This window comes from Biomphalaria glabrata, chromosome 1, assembly GCF_947242115.1.
Source record: "Biomphalaria glabrata chromosome 1, xgBioGlab47.1, whole genome shotgun sequence".
Lineage (NCBI taxonomy): Eukaryota > Metazoa > Mollusca > Gastropoda > Planorbidae > Biomphalaria > Biomphalaria glabrata.
This window is the reverse complement of record NC_074711.1, coordinates 27,277,439-27,298,108: the sequence shown is the minus strand read 5'-3', so window position 1 is coordinate 27,298,108 and position 20,670 is coordinate 27,277,439. Positions and strand designations below refer to the sequence as shown.

The 20,670-nt window shown below is 36.8% G+C and overlaps 1 protein-coding gene across 1 annotated transcript; it reads left to right on the top strand.

Annotated features, from left to right (window-relative positions):
• Positions 1–339: 339 nt before the first annotated feature.
• On the top strand, positions 340–19,975 carry LOC106059574 (peptidyl-alpha-hydroxyglycine alpha-amidating lyase 2-like). The gene is made up of 11 exons (XM_056030302.1): positions 340–516; positions 700–770; positions 1,575–1,702; positions 4,382–4,501; positions 4,657–4,729; positions 7,460–7,599; positions 8,613–8,689; positions 9,484–9,577; positions 9,805–9,920; positions 10,589–10,722; positions 19,788–19,975. The coding sequence occupies exons 2-11, from the start codon at positions 708–710 to the stop codon at positions 19,902–19,904; spliced, it is 1,062 nt and encodes a 353-aa protein (XP_055886277.1). The 5' UTR covers positions 340–516; positions 700–707; the 3' UTR covers positions 19,905–19,975.
• Positions 19,976–20,670: the final 695 nt, after the last annotated feature.

The following is a 20,670-nucleotide window of genomic DNA, read 5'->3' as shown; positions in this document are numbered from 1 at the left end:
GGGTTTTAAAATAAACAAACATGACATCAATCTTTTTTTTTTCGAGATCCGAAATCTTTATGTTCCAATTCATCATTTCGTTTACGACGATTTACAGCTTTCTAGTTATTGCTAAAAATTGAAGTCACATTCTTACATGGCGTAGCTACACCGCTGGTCGTCTATGTAAAAGTAGTGTAAAGTGTAATATATTTCCTCTGTAACCCAGACGCACAGATCCCCGATGTGAACCTCTATATCTATACTGTTCATCTGTGCTATGCGGCATTTCCAAATGCGAGAAGGACTACGGACACTGTGGGCGCTTGTTTGCAGTGATATATTTACACAGTGACACATACGTCACTTCGGTAGCAGATGTTGACACTAAGTCACGAACGCTACTTATTTAAAACGTCAATCATCTACGAGCAGTAGTACTGAGTACTTCAAGCAAAAGTTGACAGTACACCGAATGTGTCCTATGTCATTGCTCCACCGTCAGAAGAGAAGCCAGCTAGTCCACAACTAGATCTAGTAGAGTTTTAATTCTAGATTTTTATTCTTTGATAATTTCAATCCTTACAAACTAGAAATTTTATTATCGCGCGTGTTGGTTTTGTATTGATGTGTGTTATGTCTTTGTGTCTGTACACCTGTTGTGTAACACTAGACCATGTAGATTGTAGGCTATTATTCTGAAGAGCTGTGTAATTTCAGGTGACATCATGACGGTGATATATCTCTATGCAACTCTACTGAGTGTATTTATAACACAGGCTTTCAGTCTGGTAAGTTAAACATTGATTATCTAGCAGCTAATCATTTATTATTCATTAGTTGCTTATACATTTACATTGGGCTACTCTTATGATCTCAATTTATTTTGCGTATATATATACTTTGTTGTGCTTATACATATACTTTGTTGTGCTTAAACATATACTTTGTTGTGCTTATACAAATACTTTGTTGTGCTTATACATATACTTTGTTGTGCTTATACATATACTTTGTTGTGGTTATACAAAGAAATAAAAGACGACTAAATATAACATTAAATAAATAGAGATTACTTGATGTTTTCTAAGAGTATTCTGTTATAATGCTCATAATCTAGCTCATACACACAGCCGGTTCTATGTTCATAATTCATCTGGATCATACACACAGCCGGTGCTATGTTCATAATTCATCTGGATCATACACACAGCCGGTGCTATGTTCATAATTCATCTGGATCATACACACAGCCAGTTCTATGTTCATAATTCATATGGATCATACACACAGCCGGTTCTATGTTCATAATTCATCTGGATCATACACACAGCCAGTGCTATGTTCATAATTCATCTGGATCATACACACAGCCGGTTCTATGTTCATAATTCATCTGGATCATACACACAGCCAGTTCTATGTTCATAATTCGACTGCGAACTTCATTTAACTAATTAGGAAATAAACTTTCAACCAGTGTGCTATTAAACAAACCAAACGTTGTCCAGTGTACTGTTAAAGCAAACCTCGTTTTGACTTGCCTGTCAATTGGTATCACACACATCGAACATTGAATGTTTCTTATGCTTCAGGTGCCGCCCACATTGGACACAGTGTTTACAGTAGATGGTCAAGGCATTGGCCAAGTGGCCGGTGTTGACGTTGATTCAGCCGGAGACCTTTTTGTCTTTCACAGAGCCAACCGGCCATGGAGTTCGACGTAAGAGATTGATCACTTTATTATCACAATTAACAGCAAGGCTCTTTGGTAGCAAGGGAAAGAACCTGATTTAATCGAGTGATCATGCTTTCTACGCTGAAGGGAGTTCATGTGTTTATTTTATATCTATGATTTTACTCGACAAAAATATGTTCAAGATATCTGTGTTCAATCATTTTAATTTTAAATATGCAATCTGCAGCCGTCCATTAACTTCAGATTTGTATTTCTATTTTATATAACTTGATGATTCTATGGCTTTGGAATCTGGTGCAAATTTCGTTTAATGGAATTTGATTTCTTTACATTTCGCTCTCATTTTTTTATAATAAAAATTCAATACATAAAAGTTATACAACTAGACTGAACAATGTATCAGTCTGAACAGATCTTTGTCAACATAACACCGACTAGACTGAACAATGTATCAGTCTGAACAGATCTTTGTCAACATAACACCGACTAGACTGAACAATGTATCAGTCTGAACAGATCTTTGTCAACATAACACCGACTAGACTGAACAATGTATCAGTCTGAACAGATCTTTGTCAACATAACACCGACTAGACTGAACAATGTATCAGTCTGAACAGATCTTTGTCAACATAACACCGACTAGACTGAACAATGTATCAGTCTGAACAGATCTTTGTCAACAATTAATTTTTTTAGTATGTCGTTATAAATAAAAAAAAAGATTTACAAGACTTCCTCAGACTAAAAAAAAAAAGATTTATAAGACTTCCTCAGACTAAAAAAAAAAAGATTTATAAGACTTCCTCAGACTAAAAAAAAAAAGATTTATAAGACTTCCTCAGACTAAAAAAAAAAAGATTTATAAGACTTCCTCAGACTAAAAAAAAAAGATTTATAAGACTTCCTCAGACTAAAAAAAAAAAGATTTATAAGACTTCCTCAGACTAAAAAAAAAAAGATTTATAAGACTTCCTCAGACTAAAAAAAAAAGATTTATAAGACTTCCTCAGACTAAAAAAAAAAGATTTATAAGACTTCCTCAGACTAAAAAAAAAGATTTATAAGACTTCCTCAGACTAAAAAAAAAAGATTTATAAGACTTCCTCAGACTAAAAAAAAAAGATTTATAAGACTTCCTCAGACTAAAAAAAAAAAGATTTATAAGACTTCCTCAGACTAAAAAAAAAAAAGATTTATAAGACTTCCTCAGACTAAAAAAAAAAAGATTTATAAGACTTCCTCAGACTAAAAAAAAAAAGATTTATAAGACTTCCTCAGACTAAAAAAAAAAGATTTATAAGACTTCCTCAGACTAAAAAAAAAAAGATTTATAAGACTTCCTCAGACTAAAAAAAAAAAGATTTATAAGACTTCCTCAGACTAAAAAAAAAAAGATTTATAAGACTTCCTCAGACTTAAAAAAAAAAGATTTATAAGACTTCCTCAGACTAAAAAAAAAAGATTTATAAGACTTCCTCAGACTAAAAAAAAAAAGATTTATAAGACTTCCTCAGACTAAAAAAAAAAGATTTATAAGACTTCCTCAGACTAAAAAAAAAAAGATTTATAAGACTTCCTCAGACTAAAAAAAAAAAGATTTATAAGACTTCCTCAGACTAAAAAAAAAAGATTTATAAGACTTCCTCAGACTAAAAAAAAAAAGATTTATAAGACTTCCTCAGACTAAAAAAAAAAAGATTTATAAGACTTCATCAGACAAAAAAAAAAAGATTTATAAGACTTCCTCAGACTAAAAAAAAAAGATTTATAAGACTTCCTCAGACTAAAAAAAAAAAGATTTATAAGACTTCCTCAGACTAAAAAAAAAAAGATTTATAAGACTTCCTCAGACTAAAAAAAAAAAGATTTATAAGACTTCCTCAGACTAAAAAAAAAAAGATTTATAAGACTTCCTCAGACTAAAAAAAAAAAGATTTATAAGACTTCCTCAGACTAAAAAAAAAAAGATTTATAAGACTTCCTCAGACTAAAAAAAAAAAGATTTATAAGACTTCCTCAGACTAAAAAAAAAAAGATTTATAAGACTTCCTCAGACTAAAAAAAAAAGATTTATAAGACTTCCTCAGACTAAAAAAAAAAGATTTATAAGACTTCCTCAGACTAAAAAAAAAAAGATTTATAAGACTTCCTCAGACTAAAAAAAAAAGATTTATAAGACTTCCTCAGACTAAAAAAAAAAAGATTTATAAGACTTCCTCAGACTAAAAAAAAAAAGATTTATAAGACTTCCTCAGACTAAAAAAAAAAAGATTTATAAGACTTCCTCAGACTAAAAAAAAAAAAAAAATATAAGACTTCCTCAGACTAAAAAAAAAAAGATTTATAAGACTTCCTCAGACTAAAAAAAAAAAGATTTATAAGACTTCCTCAGACTAAAAAAAAAAAGATTTATAAGACTTCCTCAGACTAAAAAAAAAAAGATTTATAAGACTTCCTCAGACTAAAAAAAAAAAGATTTACAAGACTTCCTCAGACTAAAAAAAAAAAGATTTATAAGACTTCCTCAGACTAAAAAAAAAAAGATTTATAAGACTTCCTCAGACTAAAAAAAAAAGATTTATAAGACTTCCTCAGACTAAAAAAAAAAAGATTTATAAGACTTCCTCAGACTAAAAAAAAAAAGTCACTTTTAATGCATGCATTATGTCTACCTTTGAAACAAACTCTTGCTATCTACAGAACTTACCGCCCATTCTCAAATGTTCTGTCCAATGAAGCTCGGGTTCCAATAGCCTTTGACGTCATCCTCAAACTTGATCCTAAGACGGGCAGAAAAATTTCTGGTTTTGGAAGCAATTTGTGAGTAAAGTTTTCGCTTTGTTCTAAAAATAGATATTTTGATTTACTTCTCATGTATGTATCATGTACATACAAGACTCAGAGTTTGTGTTTAGAAAATAATTCAGTCACGTGATCAATAGAAATAATAACAAAATGTTCGTGTGTTTCTTCAGTTTTAATGTACCACATGGGCTGACCATAGATAACAACGATAATCTCTGGGTCACTGATACAGGTCGTCACCAGGTGATTTTTTTTTTTCAAACTTAAATACACATTTTCAATTCTCTCTCACACCCCCTCAAACTCTCTCTCTCTCTCTCTTGATTTTTTAATAACTATTAGAAAAAATGCTTTTTGAATCCTGCCACTTTAATTAATTGTACGTAGAATGGTAACCAAAATATACCTGACATTTATTTGGACTTTGGTAAGCTCCTATACTCTACAGTCTACATCTTGCTTACATCATGCCCTCAAATGTTGATGTTACACATGCCTACTTCATCGTCAAGTAAACCTTTCTTGTCCTGCATTCAGCAATTGTTGAAGACTAGCTTACTAACATTTCTAAAATATAACAGGTAGTAACTAGAACTTGTTTAGTAAAAACTAAAATGATTACCAGGATACTATTTCTTTTGAAAAATAAAACTTGTCACTCAGAGTCTGACTTGCGCATAGTTATAAAATAAATTTCTAGTATTTTTTTAGTCATTTTAGAAATTTTTAGTCATTAGAAATTAAGGGAAAATGAAAGACAAATGTTTTTTGAGACAAAAAGTGTTGTATGGAAGTGGCATCTTTCTGAACTGCACATACATTCTCTCTTCTGTTTCTAACAAGCTGTACTAGGATTACTTTGGCTCTACTAGTTATAGTGTCTGTGTGTGTATGAGAGAGAGAGAGAGAGAGAGAGTGAGGGAGAGACTGAGAGAGAGACTGAGAGAGAGAGAACAAAATTCAAGTAAAACTTTCGTTAAAGAAGAACTTAGGAATGTTACCAATAACTTTGACTTCTCAAATTTCATAATTACTTACTAATTAAGTTAATGGTCCATAGTCATCACCTGGACTTTGTGGTGTGTGCGTGCGCGTGTGTTTGGGTGTGTGTTTAAAGTTTTGTCTGCCCTTTCCTTTAAGACTGTGTAGGCCTATAGTAGAGAGTACATAGCGAAGAGTACACAACTCAGTTCATCACACCAACCTACCGGCGCTGTATAGATACTTTTTTCTACTTGACAAGAATATCAGTCCTCAAAAAATGGACTGGTTTTAGAATTTTACTTGTAGTTATGACATTTTCGAGTCAGTTTTCAATGACCCAAAGGTAAATAAATGTGTTGCACTTTTTTTCTAAATAAAAAACTTTGTTTCTACATTGTAACAAAAAAAAAACAACAAAACAAAACAAAAACGACAAAAGCATTGAACGAATGTTTCGTATTCGATGTCATTAAGTATGCCATAGCTTGTACCGTGTCGTATTCGATGCCATTTAGTATGCCATAGCTTGTACCGTGTCGTATTCGATGCCATTAAGTATGCCGTAGCTTGTACCGTGTCGTATTCGATGTCATTTAGTATGCCGTAGCTTGTACCGTGTCGTATTCGATGTCATTTAGTATGCCATAGCTTGTATCGTGTCGTATTCGATGTCATTTAGTATGCCGTAGCTTGTACCGTGTCGTATTCGATGTCATTTAGTATGCCATAGCTTGTACCGTGTCGTATTCGATGCCATTAAGTATGCCGTAGCTTGTACCGTGTCGTATTCGATGTCATTTAGTATGCCGTAGCTTGTACCGTGTCGTATTCGATGTCACGTAGTATGCCATAGCTTGTATCGTGTCGTATTTGATGTCATTTAGTATGCCATAGCTTGTACCGTGTCTTATTCGATGTCATTTAGTATGCCATAACTTGTATCGTGTCGTATTCGATGTCATTTAGTATGCCGTAGCTTGTACCGTGTCGTATTCGATGTCATTTAGTATGCCATAGCTTGTATCGTGTCGTATTCAATGTCATTTAGTATGCCATAGCTTGTACCGTGTCGTATTCGATGTCATTTAGTATGCCATAGCTTGTACCGTGTCGTATTCGATGTCATTTAGTATGCTATAGCTTGTACCGTGTCGTATTCGATGTCATTTAGTATGCCATAGCTTGTATCGTGTCGTATTCGATGTCATTTAGTATGCCATAGCTTGTACCGTGTCGTATTCGATGTCATTTAGTATGCTATAGTTTGTATCGTGTCGTATTCGATGTCATTTAGTATGCCATAGCTTGTATCGTGTCGTATTCGATGTCATTTAGTATGCCATAGCTTGTACCGTGTCGTATTCGATGTCATTTAGTATGCCATAGCTTGTATCGTGTCGTATTCAATGTCATTTAGTATGCCATAGCTTGTACCGTGTCGTATTCGATGTCATTTAGTATGCCATAGCTTGTATCGTGTCGTATTCGATGTCATTGAGTATGCCATAGCTTGTATCGTGTCGTATTCGATATCATTTAGTATGCCATAGCTTGTATCGTGTCGTATTCGATGTCATTGAGTATGCCATAGCTTGTATCGTGTCGTATTCGATGTCATTTAGTATGCCATAGCTTGTATCGTGTCGTATTCGATGTCATTTAGTATGCCGTAGCTTGTACCGTGTCGTATTCGATGTCATTTAGTATGCCATAGCTTGTATCGTGTCGTATTCGATGTCATTAAGTATGTCATAGCTTGTATCGTGTCGTATTCGATGTCGTTATGTATCTCATAGCTTGTATCGTGTCGTATTCGATGTCGTTAAGTATGCCAAGGCTTGTACCGTGTCGTATTCGATGTCGTTAAGTATGCCAAGGCTTGTACCGTGTCGTATTCGATGTCGTTAAGTATGTCATAGCTTGTATCGTGTTGAATTGTTTTAAAATATAAAGATCTACAATAAAATCTAACTCTTACATCTTATCCAGATTTTTAGGTTCGCCAAAGGTCAAACTACACCTAACCTTGAACTTGGTGTAAAGTTTGTTCCTGGCAGTGACCAGCAACATTTTTGTAAGCCCACTGGAGTGGCTGTGAGCAGCACCGGAGTGTTCTTTGTTGCTGATGGGTAAACTCGTCTGAATGCCACTTTACTGTCTATAAATATCCAGATTAATAATGATTGTTATCCATCTATATGTCATTTATAAATAAAAAGAAATAAAATTCAAATATTTCCAAGCTTAAAAGGTCATAATCAATGGCTATTCTAAGAACATCCAGTTAGCTTAGCCAGTATGTCTGCATAGAATTGTCTGATGTAATCCCACCTTCTCCCCCCCAAAAAATCTTTGTTAAGTGAATGAATAAATCTACTCAAGCGAATATAAAATTCCAATGATAGGCCTAGACTTTGAAGACATTGCGCAAAATAAACGTCTGAATTAGCTTTCCATGATGTCACTCTATATGAATTCATTCGGGAATACCCGCTGACGTGTGTATGTTCAAGATATAGAATGTCTTGAACTTCAGACCAAATTTAATTTTTATATTATTTTAGTCCGAAAAAATCATAATGGTTAAACCATAGTTTTCTCTGTGTTGCCAATTATCTAGTTTTTTAGTTTCTTTAAAAGATATACACAAGCTGTCAAATTTCTAGAGAAATCGGTATGGCCGTTTTCGAGAACAGGCTCCAATTTCCATGAAGTGTTTGCAAGCTGAATAGAAGAATAATAACGCACCAATCACAGATGAGCTCAGAAAAATAGATTCTGCAGTGCTAAAAAGATCACAAAAGCTGACCACATAGCATTTCATCACCTGTATTTTGTACACTAAATAACAAACAACAACAACCTAGTTACTGATGGTCATTATGGTAGTCTCGTATATATATCTCACATTTCTTTGATGTTTGATGTTTTTAAAATCGTCTCATATTTAAAGAAATGGAGCCCCCCCCCCCCCCAACTTTTTGTTTATATTATCTGCAGTTAGAATGTCCTAGCTCTCTGTCTAAAGAGTTTAGTTTAAATTATTGTTTTATTGTGGTAGTCATCAACGCAAATATTAAAAATATCACCACTAACATCAATATTACTAGATATAATGATATGTTGTTGTTTTTGTGTACAGGTATTGTAACAGTCGCATACTAAAGTATTCCAGCGAAGCACAAGTTCTAGCTCAATGGGGAACAGTTGGAGGACGAGGTGGGGCTCATGTTTCAAGACACTTGATGGAAACATTCTTCTATTTGTGAACAAAATACAATTTTAAGAAAATATTTAAATGTTACAAATCTAGTTTTACTTTTATTATTCAGTTTGAAACCACTAGATTTAAAATCAGCTAAATTTTAATTCAATATGATCTCTACTTTTCAGATGAATGTTATCTTCATCCGCCATCCTGGAACATGGCCACTGTATAAACATTCCACTCTCCACTGCTTTTTGCTGGTCTTTTAAATCTTTCTCAACTATTTCCTACCCTCTCAGCTTCCTCTAGTACACTGCATCGCCATGTTCTTTTTGGTCTTCCAGCGTCTTGGGCCTTGGGGATTGTAAAATGTTTTAAAAATGTTTTACATGTTTCGGATGTTCCTTAGGTGAAGATAATTACTTCCTAGTCCAAACCTCCCGCAGGACCACAGGGGATGGGAGCGGGCAGGGTTTAAACCCTCGACCATCGATAAATCTGAACGACAGTCCAGCGCGCGAACCGCACGACCAGATTATTGGGCATGTCTAGTTCTGATTTTGAATCTTTTCTTAGAGTGCCTTTAATCCATCTCCTTTTTCTTTCTAAGATCTGCAACTCTATGTTTCTCTTTCCACATATCTCCCAGAGTTGTCACTTCCTTTCCCATGATTTTAAACTCTACTAAATGTCATGTCAATAATTATAATGCTATAATAAAAAAAAAATTAAAAAAAAGTTTTGTGGTATTAAAAGTTCTCGATGTTTACAATAATTGTATGCGAGTTCCATTTCGATTCATTAGCTGGACTGACGCCCTATACACTGAACATTCCCCACAGCATCATTTTAATGGAAGAGCAAGACTTGGTCTGTGTAGCTGACAGAGAAAATAGTAGGTGAGTTCAATGATAAAGCTTTGCTTCCATCATGTGTCTGGCTTGAAAGTCTAAGTACACATTTAAGGGAAACAATTCCAACAATAATATTAAATGTCTTCAAATAGTAATGTAGAACAACACCCGGTTAGCATGAGATCATTTATCCAGCTTACACCTTTTTTTTAAATTTATAAATATATAAAATATAAATTGATAAATCACAACTCATTCTATGATCTTCACAGGGCCCTTTGTTATAACGCTGGTTTGAAAAATTCCACATTGACGGGAGTATTTAACAGAACTCTAGTACCTCAGGGGAACATCGGAAAAGTATATGGCATATATTACAACAAGGCAGGTAAGTGCAGGTGGTCCATGGTTTGCATATTGCTACATGACACATTCTTTAAAAGCTGGTTAACATTATCTGCCGCAAGGACCATTATCTGAAATGGAGATGCTTTATTTATTTTAATTGTAACATGCCTCGAAATGGAACTATCATTATATAAAGCCAATATTATTGAAACAATAAGGTTTTCGTGGAAGCAAAGTCGCAACATTAAATAACAAGCAAAATTTAAAAAATCCTTTAAAAAAACAAACAAAGCTTACATTAAGGGGAAGAACTCCGCCCTTAAAACTATATCTATCAATAATGTACAGGTTATTTCCCTTATTCGATATCAAACAAAATAATTAATTAATAATTAATTGACAAATTGGTTCCTTTTTTTTTAACAGATTCATGTCTTGTCTATGCCCATGAATACTTTTGCGAAGTTTCAACTTAATCCGAGAATGGGTGTGGGAGAAAGAATGTGTACACACTTTTACCAGACAAAAAGATAGAAATGAGTTGATATAATCTTGTAGAAAGAAAGCTCCTAAGATTGGATAAAATGAAATGTACTAAATCTAATGACATATTTTTTTCCTATGTATCGAAACTGTATTGAACTTATAGAACTAATATATTTCTTGAGAGTTAGGCGACACATTTATAGATTGTTAAAATTATTCCAGCTCAAGAAGTGGTCGCTGCTGGAGTTATCTCCCTGACCCCGTACCTGTCAGGCAGACAAACTATCTATCCTCCCAGAGCGTTCATCTACAATCTGAAAGGACAGAGGCAACTGAGTTTTGCTAATATCACCCAGGTACTAGATTTATTTCTACTTTCTATATCAATTTATTTGTACAAATATCTCCCATGAAATTGTTCCATTCTCTAAGCAAATTTGTTAGGCATAAATCTGTATCACAACTGAAAAGATATAGTGTAGTTCATATCAGTGGCGTCACTAGGGTGGATGTCACCCGGTGCGGTCAGCCCAGGGTGTCACCCCCGTCCCCTCCCCCATTAAAAAATATTTTTCTGTTTTCGATGCTTTGTTGCGCTGTACTACATATAGTTTATAATTACCTACGCTATTTGATTGTTCAACAAAAAAAAATAATACTGTAAAATGGGTGTTTATTAAATTTTAAAATTTAGTTGTTTATTAAAATTTATCTACAGTTCACTGGGTTTACGCAGTCATGTGAAACTCTGCACGCATTTTTAATCTTTGGAATCGAAGATGACATTAATAATAGTTTAATTTTGCAACAATGCAACCATAAGTAAATTACACTGTTTTTCTGGATTTCAAACTCATAAACGTATCATGATCTCCGTGAGAGATCTTATCTTTAACAATCTCATTTTTTGATAAAATTCTACCTTGTGAAAGTGTCAATTGTTCGTTTGTCTCAAAAAATTCCTAATTTTTGTTGGCTTTAGATCCGTTCTTAGTCATGGTATTTCTGTTTGAATGTCGCCTTTTGAAAAATTTTCATCTACACCAATATTTTGAAACTGACATCTACAATAGTTTGTTGGTTGTTGAAATAAAGAATTTTTCGGTTGGATTGCTCCATATTTATATGCTACATCAATGATTGCTTCCAGTATGAAATGAAGCTCAGAGTTAAAAAACGATTAATGCACATAAGAATGAACCTCTTTTTCTCTTCTTAAATAGAATTTTGTTTCTTTTTCTTCTGAATCACAGTGCTCTTTTTTTTTTTTTTTTAGAAGAGGCTTTTTTTTATAACACTTTGCTCTAAAATGTTAGGCCTTTGTTAAAGAAAAGGCTTAATTAGTCACCACATTGTCAATATTTTTAAGATAAGCCTACTCTTGTGTATATTTCGCCTTCTTGTACATCTATCCCCCCACCCCCCCCCAAAAAAAAAAAAAGGAAGTGCTTCTAGTGGCAATAATTTCAAAACGAAAAAAGTATTTCAATCGTATAAAAAAATGCTAGGCAACAAGCTAATATCTGAAAAATAAATGTTGACCACATATATTGAGTGGATTTTATATATATCTATTAAATAGCTATTCTGTTGGTTCTTAATAAATTACCTGTAGGTCTACTCCTCTATGGTTCCAGACATTGAAGCTGCATTTTCATATATTTGATTTATTTGAGCTCCACATATAAATTCAAGCTCAACCTTTTCTAGACACTTTAAGATATTAAGTTGATCTCATCTGCTTTTTTGGTCTCCCTTAAATGTCATGTAACTTCTGAATCTGATCAGTGTGTGCTATGTTAGGTGTGCTATGTCAAATGTGTTGTCAAACAAAATACTCAGGCACTTACAGTCACTCTGACTCTAATATCTTTTACGTCGTTCAATTAAAACATTTATAAACTTTTAAACAATACAGATGTATTTTCAGCTATGGGTTTATCTACATAACATTGTTGTTAATATAGTCACAAAATCTCAAATATTCCGCTTTTATAGAAACAGCCCGTGCAATATATTGTTACGAATGAACAGTGACAGGTAGAGGTCACTATGTGTGACCCCGGCGAGATGACACAGCACCGAGTGTTATCTGGAATCTATGCATGTAAACAAAGACAGGATGGGACGTGCCTCACGTGTTGTTCCAGAGGACGAACAGATTTACGAAGGGGGGCATTGTGACAAATGAACAGTGACAGTTAGAGGTCACTACGTGTGACCTCGGCGAGATGACACTGCAGCAGGCATCCTCTGGAATCGACATGTATAAACAACAACAGGATGTGATGTTTCCTCCCATGTTGTTCCAGAGGGTACTAGCAGTGTTTTTGCAACAATAGACAAGCGATTAGGGACTCTTTATAAACCAGAGAGTTCATGTGAAAAGAGTCAGTACAGTCGTCGATACTGTTCTCTACTGTGCGAGACAGTAGAAGAGAGTGGACTTGAGCCGTTACAGTCGATACAGTCGATGTAAGACGTATACGCTACATGTTACAGTGACGAATTGTTATAGTTATAATTCAATAAAGTTATATAAAGCTGAAAGTTGAGTCGTCAAGTTCTTTGCAGTGTTTCTTTTATTTGTGTGCCTAGTACATTTAGCCAGAAAATCAGAAATACGTAACAATTGGTGTCAGAAGTGGGATGTTTTCTGGCTGAAATGTCTTCGAGGAAACTACTTAACCAGCTGTTGGTCAAAGAATTAAGGCAAGAACTTCGTGAGAGAGGTCTGCAGCTCAATGGTAACAAAGAAACACTAACAGAACGCCTAAGACAGGCCCTTATTGAGGAAGATCAAGATCCAGATGAATACATATTTGAATTAAACCCAGATATGACAGAGATCCTGAGTAACATGCAGGGCCAGATGGACTTAATGAAGGAGAGCCTCAAGAAAATAAACGCCATGAATGAAAAAGTAAATGAACAGATGAGCTCTATGAACGAGAAGATTGACCAGAGAGTCAACACTGTGGAAAAAGAAATGGAAGAGATAAGGACTCATGTCCAAGAACAACTGAGTAAGGAACGGGGTACTAGAACAAAAACATTAGTGCCCGAAATCTCTGGGAAGATAAAGCCGCCTGTGTTTGATGGATCCATCTCATGGACTGTTTACAAAAGACAGTTTGAGGCAGCGGCCAAGGTTAATAACTGGAACACTGAAGAAGAGAAAGCGACTGCTCTGGTGTTAGCTTTAAGAGGGAAGGCAGCAGAACTGCTTCAGTCAATAACAAATCAACAAGATTACGCTGCCATTGTTAAGGCTATGGAGCTCCGTTACGGAGACGAACATTTACAAGAAGTTTATAGAGTTCAGTTGAAAACCCGACAACAACGCTCCGGTGAAACCTTGCAAGAGCTAGAGGCGGACATAGAACGTCTTGCTCATTTGGCATATCCAACAGCAGCACAAGACTTTCTGGACGTCATTATCACTGATGCATTCATTGATGCTATTCGAGATCCAGAACTGAAGAAGGCAATAAGAATCAGTGGTAAGCGCAAATCCAGCGAAGCTCTGGTCTACACCCTCTCCTATGAAGCCGCCAAAGACGCCTCTAAGAATATCCATCATGGGCGTATGCTGGAAGTCCAAGAAGAAGATCTTACACAACTTCTCAGAAGGGTAACTGAAGTGCTAGAAGAACGCAGACCAAATAAGAAGCAAGAAGGACAGAATAGAACCAGTGTACGTTGTTGGAATTGTGGAGAACCTGGCCATCTACAAAGGAACTGCACGAGAAGATTTCCCCGACAAACAGAGTATCAGCACAGACCGGAGACAGATGCAAGGTCAGGTGCTCATGTCTACCAGGGAAACTAACTTTCGCCGGTTTTATGGGGCAAAAATCGGCGATCAAGAACATGACAGCCCCTGCAACTATAATTCCAGTCGCTGTGTTAGGGAAGAATAAAAGTCTGTACATCAATGGTAGAATTGGATCTCGAAATTACCGTTTTCTTCTAGATACTGGTGCCTCACGTTCAGTCATTCGTCCAGACATTGTCAAAAAGAACGAAATCAAGAGAGTGAACTCTTACTCCTTGAAGACGGCCAGTGGAGAGATGATGCCTATACATGGACTGACAAATATAAACTTTGAGCTCGGGCATCAGTCATTTATACATGAATTTCTGATCGCTAACATTACGGATGACTGTATTATTGGGCTCGATTTTATGCAGAAATGTGAATTCTCTCTGAACATCGGAGGTGGTACTTTGAAATGTGGTGATGTTGAGATTCCCTTGCTCGGGGATGAAGATGAAGAGAATGGTCAAATAAGAAGAATCCTTTTAACAGAAGATACAAGTTTGCCAGCTCAGTCTGAAGCAATTATCTGGGGAAAGTTAGAGCATGGTCAAACTGTAACGATGACGGCGATAGTGGAAGGCATTGAAAATGACAACAGCGGAATGGCAGTAGGAAAAACATTGGTCCTTGTCGGAAAAGATCAAAAGGTGCCCGTCAGAATCATGAACCTCGGCCTACAGGAGAGACATCTAAAGAAAGACAGCCCCATCGCAATATGTAATACTCTTGACTTGATCAGAAACTGTAATAATGATATCACGATCGTTAATTCCACCAAACCTTTCAATCCACAAATTACCAAGCTCCTGACAGAAATGAAAGTGAATTTATCAGATGAGCAGTACAGCAAAGCGGAACAGTTGATCATTGAGTTTGAAGATATTCTGCCATCTGATGAAACAGACTGCGGACGGACAAACATGGTACAACATCGAATAGACACTGGAAACACCAGACCGATTCGACAGCCACCACGTCGCTTGCCGCTAGCAAAGCAACAAGAAGCTATGGACATGATAGAGGGCATGACGCAGCAAGGAATCATTGAGCCCTCAAATAGTCCTTGGTGTTCGCCTATTGTCTTAGTAAAGAAGAAGGATGGATCTATGCGATTTTGTGTAGATTACAGAGCTCTGAATGAAGTCACACATAAAGATAGTTATCCACTTCCTAGAATCGACGATACTTTGGACACGCTTGCAGGGTCCCAGGTATTTTCTACTCTCGACCTAAAGAGTGGGTATTGGCAAGTTGAAATGCATCCCAATGATAGAGAGAAAACCGCCTTCTCTGCTGGCAATGGCCTCTGGCAATTTACTGTGATGCCATTCGGTCTCTGCAACGCACCAGCCACCTTTGAACGATTGATGGAGAGGGTTTTACGAGGACTTCATTGGACTACATGCCTTGTTTACCTTGATGACATTATTGTCATTGGCAAAACGTTTGAAGAGCACCTTGCAAATCTGAAGGAAGTATTTCAACGGATAAGAAGTGCGGGAATGAGACTCAGCCCAAAGAAGTGTTCCTTATTCAGGAAAAACGTTAAGTACCTTGGTCACATTGTGTCAAATGACGGAGTCAGCACTGACCCTGACAAAGTTGAGGCAGTGAAACGATGGCCTACGCCAAGTAATATCCATGAGCTGAGAAGTTTCTTGGGACTCTGTACATACTACCGACGTTTCGTGCCAAATTTCTCAAACATCTGTAAGGTCCTTCATCAACTGACAGAGCAAAAGAGGCCATTTATTTGGACATCTGAATGTCAAGAAGCTTTCGAGAGGCTGAAAAACACACTATCCTCATCACCAGTATTGGCCTACCCCATTCCAGGGAAGACATTCATACTCGACACAGATGCAAGCAACACTGGAATAGGCGCAGTCTTGTCCCAAAAGGTGGATGAAACTGAACGAGTCATCGCATACTTCAGTCGAAGCCTATCGAGAGCTGAAAGGAACTACTGTGTGACGAGACGTGAATTGCTGGCTGCTGTGGATGCAATAAAACATTTCCACAAGTACCTATACGGGCAGAAATTTATCTTAAGGTCAGATCACGCAGCTCTGCAATGGTTGCTTTCGTTTAAGAGCCCTGAAGGTCAGGTGGCAAGGTGGATCGAACGTCTTCAAACCTATGAATTTGAAACTAAGCACCGAAAAGGGCAAATTCACCAAAATGCTGATGCACTGTCTCGACGACCCTGCAAAGCAGAATGTAAGCACTGCAAGAGGGCTGAAGAAAAGGAGGTAGCTGTCAATTGTCTTCGGCTCGGAGTAGATGTTTCCGGACCCTGGTGTGATAAAAGGATTCGAGAGGACCAAATGCAAGATGAAGATCTGGCTCCCATTCTTCTATGGAAAGAAAATGGACAACGGCCAGATTGGAAAGACATCTCTGAGAAGGGGGTAGCCACCAAGGCGTACTGGGCTCAGTGGGACTCGCTGACGTTGGTCAATGGTGTCATCAAAAGAGTTTGGGAATCTGCTGATGGAACATCCAATCGCCTTCAGCTGATGTTACCGAAGGTGAGAGTTGCTGAAGTACTGAAAGAGATGCATAATGGCACTAGCGGATCTCATCTTGGTGTCAATAAGACTCTGGAAAAGGTTCGTCAGCGGTTCTACTGGTTCAGATATAGAGAGGATGTAGAGGAATGGTGTCGAAGGTGCGACATATGTGCGGCAGCAAAAGGCCCTCGACGCAAAACTAGGGGTCTTTTGCAACAGTATAATGTTGGTGTTCCATTCGAGAGGATCGCAATAGATGTAGCAGGCCCATTTCCTGAAACCAAGAAAGGAAACAAATACATCTTGGTAGTCATGGACTATTTCAGCAAATGGCCAGAAGCTTATGCCATACCAAATCAAGAAGCTATCACAGTGGCCGAAACACTCGTGGATAACTGGATCAGTCGCTTTGGTGTACCTAATGAGTTGCACTCTGACCAGGGCAGGAACTTCGAGTCCAAAGTTTTCCAGGAGATGTGCAAGACACTTGGCATCGAAAAGACTCACACGACAGCTCTCCATCCGAAATCTGATGGGATGGTGGAGCGATTCAACAGAACCCTAGAACAACATCTGTCTAAGGTTACTGATGACCGACAAGACGACTGGGACACCCATATCCCCATGTTCCTCATGTCATACAGAGGATCCGTTCATAGCACCACAGGATATACCCCAGCGAAGATGTTATTTGGTCGTGAGCTTCGTCTACCATGTGACCTGTTATTTGGGATTCCGAGAGATACGCCAGTGTCTTCAACTGAATATGTCACCAATCTCCGAAGACGATTGGAGAATGCTCATGTATTGGCCCGCAGAAACATCAAGACCAACAGTGACCTGATGAAAACGAGGTATGACAAACGGGCCAATACGTCGGGGTTCCATGAGAATGATCTAGTGTGGCTCTATAACCCACAGAGACGAAAAGGCAGATCCCCGAAACTCCAAAGAGACTGGGAAGGTCCATACCGTGTCGTAAAAAGAATAAACGACGTGGTCTACCGGATACAGAAAAGTCCACGGTCCAAGCTGAAGGTTGTCCACGTTGACCGACTCCATCAGTACCGTGGTGAAATAGAATCTGTTCGGGACGAACAGATCTAAGAAGGGGGCAGTGTTACGAATGAACAGTGACAGGTAGAGGTCACTATGTGTGACCCCGGCGAGATGACACAGCACCGAGTGTTATCTGGAATCTATGCATGTAAACAAAGACAGGATGGGACGTGCCTCACGTGTTGTTCCAGAGGACGAACAGATTTACGAAGGGGGGCATTGTGACAAATGAACAGTGACAGTTAGAGGTCACTACGTGTGACCTCGGCGAGATGACACTGCAGCAGGCATCCTCTGGAATCGACATGTATAAACAACAACAGGATGTGATGTTTCCTCCCATGTTGTTCCAGAGGGTACTAGCAGTGTTTTTGCAACAATAGACAAGCGATTAGGGACTCTTTATAAACCAGAGAGTTCATGTGAAAAGAGTCAGTACAGTCGTCGATACTGTTCTCTACTGTGCGAGACAGTAGAAGAGAGTGGACTTGAGCCGTTACAGTCGATACAGTCGATGTAAGACGTATACGCTACATGTTACAGTGACGAATTGTTATAGTTATAATTCAATAAAGTTATATAAAGCTGAAAGTTGAGTCGTCAAGTTCTTTGCAGTGTTTCTTTTATTTGTGTGCCTAGTACATTTAGCCAGAAAATCAGAAATACGTAACAATATCCTTCCATTGTTTTTCTTCTTTACATCAATCATAGCAACGGCTTCCTTGTCAAATGTATTTTTAGTCGCATTTACAGAAAAATGAAATAACATCATCATCTTCAGAAATCTCAATAGCCACTTATTTACTTTCCAATGTGAGATTTCAATAATATTTTATGCTTGAAGAGTGTCGTCATTTGTTAAACAGTGACTATTGGTTGGCATCCTGATATTATGGTGCTTGCTACAAATTCACAGATTCGATTAAAACATTTTTTATCAAAGCAGTGTTCTTATACATAAATGCAGCTGGTAAACATCTGAAAGTAAGGTTTCACGTTTTCCTTGATATATTAAGTATGATATAGCATTTTAAACCTTTTGAAAAAATTTCATAAAAAAATAAAATATGTTTAGTCGAAACGAAAAAAGAAAGTATATAGATATATTTATTAATCGTAAATAATTTGTTCCAATATTTGGCCAATGTCGTTTGTTTTTTTATAATTGTCAGTTATCCACAAAGTGATTTTTTTTTACTTGGGTGTCGTACCCTTAACGAGTGTCACCCGGTGCGGACGTCACCCCCCGCACCCTCCCTAGTGACGCCACTGGTTCATATGTAGATTCACATAAGTAAACATAAAATAGATTAACGTTAAGTTACTGAAATATTGCCAGGATAACATAAATTACTTTCCTTTAAGTTTTAATATGCCAGGTGGGACAACACAAATATCAGATCTAGCCTTTATGTTTAAATGGGTGCTTGGGCTCATCCCTAAACGAAGGCAAAGACATATTGACAAATTGCCAAATATTGTTTTTGAAATTATTATTTTATATCAGCTAGACATTCTTGTAGGAGATGAGGTGACAGAGTGGTAAGGCGCTTGACTTCTGAAATGGGAGGCCCGGGTTCTAATCCTGGTGAAGACTGGGATTTTTTATTTCGGAATCTTTGGGCCCCTCCATCCAGCTCTAATGGGTACCTGATATTAGTAGGGTAAAGTAAAGATGGTTTGTCATTATGCTGGCCACATGCCACCCTCGTTAACTGTAGGCCACAAAAACAGATGACCTTTACATCATCTGCTCCATAGACCACAAGGTCTAAATGGGGAACAATACTTTTAGACATTCTTGTACATTTGCAAAATATTGCTCATTATCCTTACATATTATATTGAATCAGAGAATGTAATTTCAATGCAATCGACTTTATGACATCTGATTCTAATGGCTAGTTCAGTTCTGTGTATTTGTGTTTTCATGTGTTTAAACATTATTTGCTGTCAGTGTGTGTTCGTGTGTGTCCATACATAACTGTTTGGACAATATAAAAGATTTTTAACAATATATTTCCAGGAAATGGCCAAACTTGGACAGTCCCTCATTCATGACCTGTGTACATCTAGAGATGGACAAAGCTATTACTTGGCTGATCTGGACCAAAACAAAGTCTATAAATATAATAAAGTCTAGGCTACGGGTCCTTTAGTAATAATTACAATATATGCAGATAACGGAAATTAAATTTATTTATCAAAAAAACATGTTGAAAAATGTTAATAATTTTATAATTTTGTACTTCCTACCTTTTAGCGACCCGAAGAAGGGAAAAGCCACTAATAGTTTTGTGTGTTCTGCCTGTCTGTCCATCCTTCTGTCTGTAACGCTAGAAAAATATTGAAAATCCAATTTCCTGATGTTTTGAGATTGCAAACTTTAGATTTGACGGCTACTTTTCATCTTCTGAAAGGCAATAGCTTTGTTGATAAGATTGAATTCGTAAGCCGGTTTTTTGTTCATAAAAAGACACACTTTTTAAAACTATAAAATGCTCCTTCTTCCCTAGCGCTATTAGAGCATGGAATGGGTTGCCTGAAATAGCCAGAACCATTGACTTGAATTTAGATCATAAGCATGGCGCGTAGGACGTAATCATCTTCTTTTTTGAAGTAAAGTCTGTATTATATAAGATAAGATAAGATTTACTATACTTTTACTTCCCTAATTAAAAAAGCGAGACGTTATATAAGCAATAAATAAATAAATAAATAAATAAATAAATAAATAAATATATATATATATATATATATATATATATATATTTATTTATTTATTTATATAGCGCTACTTTCATGCTAATAGCATGTTCATAGCGCTTTGGTCCAATCTCATTTGTGGACCAGTGGGGGGGGGGGGGGGGGGAGTATCTAGGTGTTGGTTTTTCCGTGCTGCCTTTAGG